An 8,079-nucleotide genomic window follows, 5' to 3' on the forward strand; every position below is an offset into this window, starting at 1 on the left:
CCCAGCCGAGAAGGCGGGGCTGCTGGCCGGAGACCGGCTGGTGGAAGTGAACGGCGAGAACGTAGAGAAAGACACCCACCAGCAGGTGGTGAGCCGCATCCGCGCCGCGCTCAACGCCGTGCGCCTGCTGGTGGTTGACCCCGAGACAGACGAGCGGTTCCAGAAGCTGGGTGTCCAGATCCGGGAGGAGCTGCTGCGAGCCCAAGACGGGCCCGGGCAGGCCGAGCCGCCGGCCGCCACCGAGGCGCAGGAGGCTGGCAGCGAAAATGAAACGCAGGCGGCCGCGCCGGAGCCTCACGAGGCGGAGAAGAGCCACCCGGAGCCAGTAAGTGCGGGCCGGGACCCGGCGGCGACTGGAAAGGGGTGTGGGAGGAGGGGATAGGGAGAGACCCAGGCGCCCCTCGGACGCCCAACCCCGCGCCTGCCTTGTCTTTCTGAAACTAGATCCTCGAGCAGAAGACTGCTTCCGCCCGCCCACCGACAGGTCAAACTGGCAGTTGCAGAATTGGGGCTGCGTCCCGCCACCCCCACGCCCTTCCCTCCCCAGACTGGGCTGGGACCCTGAGCGCCTTGCCACCTGCACTTCTTGTCCCTTGGCTTTTGGGAGTGGGGGTGAAGGAGGGCGGCTCGGGGGGGGGTCCAGTCCCCCTTTCTCGGTTCTGTTGGCGGTGTCTGTTCCGTTCTTTGGAACCCCCCAATCCCTCCCCACCTCGGCCACCCGACTCCCACACGACTGCCAGCTTCCTCCAAGGCCCCTGTGGGTGAAGGGACCGCCTCCCCGATTTTAAAAAGCAAGAGGAGTAACAGCCCCTTTCCTGTGCCGAACCCCGGCACAAGGAGGGGAGGGGTCGCCCACAGGCTTCTCCCCGCACCTCCCCCCACCCCCACCGGCTGGTGTGTGTATCATTAACCTCAGCCTGGTGGACTTCATCCTCCTGAAGTACAGTGTGACTTTTAAGAAGAGAGGAAGCCCAGCCATCTCAGGGCGAAGTGTGGGGGTGGGGTGCGGGGAGGAGGTGCAGAGGCGTCTCGGAGGTGGTGGCGGCTCTGCCACCCAGGAGGATTTATGAGTCTCAGGAATGTGAGGAGTAAGCTCTAGCTTGTATCTGGGAATGGGAGGGGAGGACTTTGGAGGAAGGGAAAGGGCTGGGGGGAGGGGGGGAGAGTGGTCCGGTGTCCCTGGGCCATGCTGAGTCCAGCAGCACTCACCAGGGGTAAGTGGTCTTGCCCTGTCATCATCTTGTCTCTCTCCAGTTTCGGACACGAAACAGACTGGCTACTTTTTGCCCTTGTTTGGGGTTTCCCCAAACGATCCCAGTTTGGGTCAGCTGCAGGAAGGGCAGTAGCAAAACAGAAGTTGTGATGAGAGCCTCCTGTCCCCAGGGAGTGAAGGGGGAGGCCTTGGGGTGCAGATTGTGGGGAGCTGGGCCTCTCAGGGCCCCTTTGGCTTGCACCAGCTCTCCACCTGGTGGCAGCCTGTGGCAGGAGTATCCATGGTGCCAGCAGAAGCCTCCCTGGACAGAGAAAGGGCACCGTTCAGCCTAAAGGTAGAAGGTGGAGCCGGAGAGGACCAGCTGGTTTGGTGGAAGTGAGGTCACCAGGAGCCCCATCCAGCCAGAGCTGGGTGCTGGGAATACCAGGGCCGCCAGGCTCCCACTTCCTGCCACTGCCAAGCTGGCATTGGCAAGGGTGGGGGAGGGGTGGGAGCATCCCTGACAGGGGCTTGACACCACGGAGTTGGAACCCACGACCTCTGGTCCCAGGCAGAAATCCAGTTTGAACTTTGTGCTGAGCTGAGTGCATCAATTTGCCATCCCCCCTCCTTTTTTTTTGGACTTTGGCACTGGCACAAGTAACCACCTCCCCACCCCCCATCCCCCGCCAAGATGCAGTTATGCTCAGCTCCTCCCATTGCCCTTTCAGTGTTTTTTTTTTTTTTTTTTTTTTTTTTTNCTGCTGGGTGGGGAGGTGGATGATGCCAGGGACATGGAGACTTGACCTAGCACATTCACTCCCACCACGCCATCTGAAAAAGCAGCGGAGCTTAACTTCCTGCTTTCTAGGTGACCACAGAATCCGATTCCCCCAGATGGTCATGTGACATCTGCATGTGTGCATGCTCTATTCGGCCAGGAGACTCCAGCCAGTCCTGGGGATACCATCACCAGGCCTCTTGGGGTTTCAGGTCAACAGGCAAGTCACAGAACTTGTCTGAGCCTTGGTTCTCCCATCTGTAAAATGGGGTGCATTGTAACAGTGACACCTGCCTTCTCTAGAATTTTACAAATAATGGGAAGTATACTCTGGCCCCGAGTGGATGCTGAATTGAGCACCTTTCTTTCTGCCCAGGCGTTTGTGCAAGGACTCTCATCTTCCTGCATAGCCCGTGCCTCTGGTAGGAAATTCCCATGAACCTCTGGTACGGTGGCCATGCAAGTGAACCGCCCTTGTCCTTGCAAAAATAAAAAAAAAAAAAAAGGAAAAGAGTTAATAAACATAGTAAGAGTTCTTTTTTCTCCCTAAAAGACATTTCATATAAAGATTTTGAGTTTTACTAATTAGTTTTAACCTGAATTTGTTTGCAGAGTGGGGGCTGTTAGGGTACCTTCGTTGGCTCTCACAAGCAAAAAAAGTGTTATATGGGAAAGTGCTGTGCAGAGAGCAGGTGACCTCTCACTGGGAAGACCAGGCTGGGTCGAGAACCATACAGGGCAGAGGGTGCAGGGTACCTGTAGTGCTGTTCTAGGGGGAGGGGGAGGGGACGTGCATCTCTGCCCGCCTGCTTTGTTGATGGCTTTCCCCACCCCCTCGGAGAGAGGCCCAGTAAGCCCCTGCTCACAGCCCCCACAGTCACAGCGGTGGATGGGCAGGCCTGGGCCACCTCAGCTGTACTAACAGGGCCACCTTGACCCATGTACTTAAGACCTTCCTAGGCCTCTGTTTCTTCTTGTGTAAGGTGGGAGCATAACAGCTTCTACCTGGGGGTGGGATTCCATGGGGAGGTCTGGAAAGCCTGGCACTAAGTAAGTGCTCAGCAAACGTCACTGTTGGTATTTGAATCAATAAGTATTCCCCCAGTGATTGTTGCATACCCACCCATGGGGCAGCCAGCCCTGGATCTGCCTCTGCTTGGGCAAGTGCATCTGTGTCCCAGCCTAATGCTCAGTGAGAGGCCACTGTTCTCAAAGAAATCAAAAGGTGTTCCACAGCCCATCCCACTACAGCAGCCTGAGGATACCCTTCAGCCTGGGGACTTGTCAGTCCCCTTCTCCAGAGGCACACTCTCCGAAAACCACTCACAGCCCCGTGGAGCCTTTCCTTCACTCTGCAGGCAGAATGACCATTTTTTTCCTCCAAAGTTTGTTCATTTTGAGAGTGAGCATGAGATTGAGCCAAGGAGGCTTAGAGAGAGGGGAGGAGAAAGATTCCAAGCAGGCTCCGCGTTGTCAGCGCCGAGCCTGATGTGGGGCTCAAACCCATGAACCGTGAGATCATGATCTGAGCTGAAATCCAAGTTGGACGCTTAACCGACTAAGCCACCCAGGTACCCCCAGAATGGGCCTTTGCTTTGCTTACCTCCTCCTCCCTTTCCTACATCTTTTATTGCTCTGAACACACAGGGTTTGGTTTGGGGGGTTTTTTTTTTGCTTTTTTTTTTTTATGTTGTTACTTATTTTTGAGAGCGAGAGCGACAGAGCACGAGCAGGGAAGAGGCAGAGAGAGAATGGGAGACACAGAATCCAAAGCAGGCTCCAGACTCTGAGCTGTCAGCACGGAGACTGACGCAGGGGCTCAAACCCACGAATTGCGTGATCATGACCTGAGCCAAAATGGGACGCTCAACCTACTGAGCCACCCAGTCGTCCCTGAACATGCAGTTTTGAATCATTTTCATGATCTTGACCACTGCTGCAATGGTCAGGAGGGCAACAACTGTGTCTTCTTTGTGTTTATATCCCCAGTCCTGTGCCTGGCACAGAGGAGGGAGGAGCTCAAATAATTTTTGAATGAATGAATGCATGATAGCCATCAGGGACCTTTATCCTAACTCATGTCAGTCCCAGCATACCTGGGCCTGTTTGCGCCTCAGGCACACCCAGAGATCGGAATTCCAGGCAGTACCTACCCACTCCTTTCTCTTGCCTGCTAGCAGCTTCCATTTTAAGATTGGAAGGCTAAAATTCTGGGCTTCCGCGTCTACTGGCTTTGGTACCCTAACTGTCCATTGTTGCCTGTAAGCCTCAGCTTCTACTTCTGTGAAATGGAAACACCAACACTCTACCTTGCAGGTTTTGGGGGAGATTTGATGAGGGGGGTGTGTGTGTGTGTGTGTGTGTGTGTGTGTGTGTGTGTGTGTGTCAGTGCCCAGCTTGGGGTGGGTTCCTGCCAGACCAGGCCCTGATCCCAGAGGAAGAAACAGTGCAGCCCAGGGCACCTGGCTGGCATAGTCAGTGGAGCGTCTGACTCTTGGTCCTGAGATTGTGAGTTTGATTCCCCATGTTGGGCATGGAGCCTACTTAAAAAATAAATAAAATTTAAATTAAAATAAAAAAGAAAGAAAGAAAGAGAAAGGGAGATAGAAAGAAAGAAAGAGTGCAGGCACCCCAGGCAAGGTGGGTGCGTGGGCGCAATTACCTAGAAGCCCACCAACTTCTTTCCCAGGACAGGCAGGCCATTTCACACCGACCAAGTTACAGTTTGGGAGGGCAGAACAGGCTTTGAACTGCAGGGAGTCTGGATTTTAGACAGGGTGTGTGATAGTTTGTGTGTTCGTTCCTTCTCTTAAGCCACACACTTGGGATCTCCTTCTCCACTGCTTCTTACCAGGTTCCTGTAAAGTTAAATCAGTCGTTCTGGAGAGAGAGAATGGGGCGTCCTTCTCTGTATGTCTAGATAGGGGCCCGTCTCTTCCTGTCCACACTTCCCATCCCAAGGGGCTCTGTGGCAGTGGGGAAGCACTTAGGAATTAGGGGAGGAAGGGACACCACCAGGGTTTCATCAGTGCTGCAGCCCTTTTACAAAGAGAAGCCAGAGTTCTCCATCCCGATATTAGATAGTAGGTGTACCTATGCTTTTTGCTGCTCTGAGCTAGAGTAGCCCTACTGGGGTAAGGAGATTCAAAATTTCTAGTGTCCAGCCTTGTGCCAGAAAGATAACCGACATTCATTGCATGGATTCCCCTATGACAACCCTGCAAATTAGGTATTATTTTCTCCGTCTTGTGAGTTGGTAGTAAGTGTTCATTAAGAGATAGGTATTATTTGTGTCTAGCAATGTGCTGTGCACTAAACGTGCCTCGTGTCTTGTAATCTACACGACCGCCCACGAGGCAGGTCTTAGCCCCCATGGTCTACATGTGGAAACTGAAGCTTGGTCACTTCAGGTGGGCGGCCCCAGGGCTCAGCTAGTGAGCCCCTACCACACAGCTGGGCTGTATCTTGGAACCCACGTCTCTCTGACTCCATTGCCATACATCCATTGGGCCATACAGTTGGGTTGTCCTTGAGGGCCCGAGTGTCTCGCTGGGTGTCCCTGCCCATCACATTCTGGGCCACATGAGAGCCATTACTGTGACATAAATTCAGGCTGCTTGCACCAGCTCCTTGCAAGGAAGGGTCCAGGTCCCCTATGTCCCTAAGGGATGGCCTTCAGCACTATCAGGAAAATGTATCAGCCCCGATGGAAGGCCTCCGCCCAGCAGTGGACTCACCCTTCTTCTGGGGCTAGGAGTCTGGCCACCAAGTCTTTACCCCACCCTCAACCCCCTGGGTCCTAAGAACCCACCCTTGCTGGCCCTGGGGCTTCCCTGTAGCACAAAGGGCCCCTCCTGAAGGCCGACCTTGACTGTTAACCTTGGCCTTCCTTCCTTCACCCCTGGAGTAGAACAACTCACCAGGTCCCTAGCCCTCTGGGCAATATTTAGTTTCCTGTGTCCTAGGAAAGGGCGAGTGGCATGGGTTTCCTAAAAATGGGATTCAGGTGCTACTGGCTCATTGATGTCCATTATAAGGGTTCTTTATAAGGTCACGGTGCCAAATTCAAACGTTGGGGGCTGATCTAGAAAAGCGTTTGGGGCTGACAGCATAATGGTCAGAGTGAGGCCTCTAGAAATATCAGTGGGCCATTGTGGTGGCCCCTGGCCACATGTGGCTCTTAGCACTTGAGATGCGCTGGAAGTGTAAAATGTACACCAGATTTGGAAGACGTAGTACAAACGAAAGATGTAAAAATGCTGTTTGTAATTTTTATGCGGGTTACATGTGGAAATGATAACAGTTTGGGGTATATTATGTTAAATAAGATAATTGTCTTAATTTCTCGTTGGTTTTTACTTTAATGTAATTTTAAATTACCTGCCCTCCTGATGTTGTGTTTCGGTTGGACAGCGCTGAGTTCAGAGCCTGCCTTCTCACCTCAGCTGGGTACTTGAACCATTTAGGTGATTTCTTTGAACCTGAGTTTCCTTCTCTGGGAAACGAGGGTAATGACACCTTCCTCGCAGGACTATAATTGGGTTTTAATGAGAAAGTCCACGTAAAATCCTAGTACAGTCCTTAGCACATAGTAAACGCTCATTAAACGGTAGCTGCGATTTGTTATTTCAATAGAGCCCCAAGTATACAGGCTCCCTGAAGGTCTTCGTCCTGGGACAGCCCACAGGAGTTAAATCCAGTGACTTCTGGGAGGAGGGTGAGGGATGAGGAGGGATGAGAATGCAGTGCCCGTGGGGCAAGCAGGCATGGGGCGGCCAGCCAGGCAGCAGCCCACGTACCAGCCTGCCCCGTCCCAGGCTTGCCCAGCCCTGGGGAGACCTGAGCCAAGCTCCTTTGGGTGGGTCTCTGGCCAGCACCAGGAGAGAAGAAGCAGAGGGAGAAGCTGGCTCAGGGCCCCTGCGTGTTAGAAAAGGAGCCCCCACTTTAGCATATGTTTGCTTCCCAGATCCCACCCCAGTTGGGCTCCCAAGAGGGGCCTTCCCACTGAGAAACAGGAAAAACAAGATCAAGGGCTAGAATGGCTCCTTTTTTGCAAATGTGTCCAACATCCCTCAGTCCGAACAGAACTGGGCGGGAAAGGCCCTCTAGGGTGAAATGAAGGCCATATCAGGGCCCTGGGGCACGGGTCAGTGGCACCCAAGCCCTTTGTACCTTGGGTGAGGAGAGGATACCTTCAGCCTAGAGCTCTGCCCTGAGCTCCTGGTCACTTCGCAACCTGCCCTCAGGCCAGGCCAGCTCTCGCCATCTATCGTGGCTTCCTTGAAGAGCTGGCACCAGACTCCAGCTTCTGCCTCCAGAGTTCCGCGGAAAAACTGTGCTGCCTCCCGGAGCAGCCACGGTGCCTTCTGCCCAGCATACCCCGTATCCCACCCCCACCCGACCCCTTCTTCCCCTCCCCCGACTCTTGCCCACCCCATTGTTGGGGCTGATCTCCCTGTGTGGAGCAGCCGGCCTCAATCTTATCTGCATAAACGAGAGCCCGTGTCTGGGTTGGGTTGGGGGAAGGGCAGGCTTGGGAGGTGAGGGTCACCTATTGTTCCCCTAGCCACCCCGGTGGTCTTCCTGCTCATCCAACCCATTTCTTCTGGGACTCCGAGCTGGCCGGCCTTCTGGAAGCAAGTTGGCTGTTGTCTACAGGGCCATCACCATGACACCCATCAGGGAGGGGCTGGGCTCAGTGGGGCGTTGGCCCCCAGCAGCCCTCCCCTGAGAAGCAGCAGGGAGCGGCCCTGGGCCTGCTCCCCAGAGACGGGCACTGGGATTAGGGTATCGACTTTCCTCAGCTTTCCAGGTGGCTGCTGGTGGCGCCTATTGAATAACGTGTGCCCGAAGTCCGCTCCCTGGGCTGCGTAGGTGGAGGTGACTGGGCGGCCACTTGGGGCTGGGCTGGGCTCCCTGGGAGAGAAGAGAGAATGGAGGGGAGGGTCACACAGCCTGTGACGGGATTTGGTACAGCCTGACGACCTGGGGGCGGGAGAAGAGTCTGGAGGCAGTTCTCCTGACAGGCTCTTTTCTGGCAAGCTTGTCCGGTGTTGCCTGGAAGTGAGAGTCAGACCCATCCAGCCCCCGGCACCACCCCCCCCCC

The 8,079-nt window shown here is 54.7% G+C and overlaps 1 protein-coding gene across 1 annotated transcript in view; it reads left to right on the forward strand.

Moving 5' to 3' along the window:
* Positions 1-8,079, forward strand: part of NHERF1 (NHERF family PDZ scaffold protein 1) — a 27,472-nt gene that overhangs the window by 431 nt on the left and 18,962 nt on the right. The window contains exon 2 of the mRNA XM_077754198.1: positions 1-325. Coding sequence (XP_077610324.1) covers positions 1-325 — 325 coding nt within the window. The remainder of the gene's footprint in view (positions 326-8,079) is intronic.

This window comes from Crocuta crocuta, unplaced genomic scaffold, assembly GCF_008692635.1.
Source record: "Crocuta crocuta isolate KB4526 unplaced genomic scaffold, BGI_CrCroc_1.0 scaffold50, whole genome shotgun sequence".
In the NCBI taxonomy this organism is placed as follows: Eukaryota; Metazoa; Chordata; class Mammalia; order Carnivora; family Hyaenidae; genus Crocuta; species Crocuta crocuta.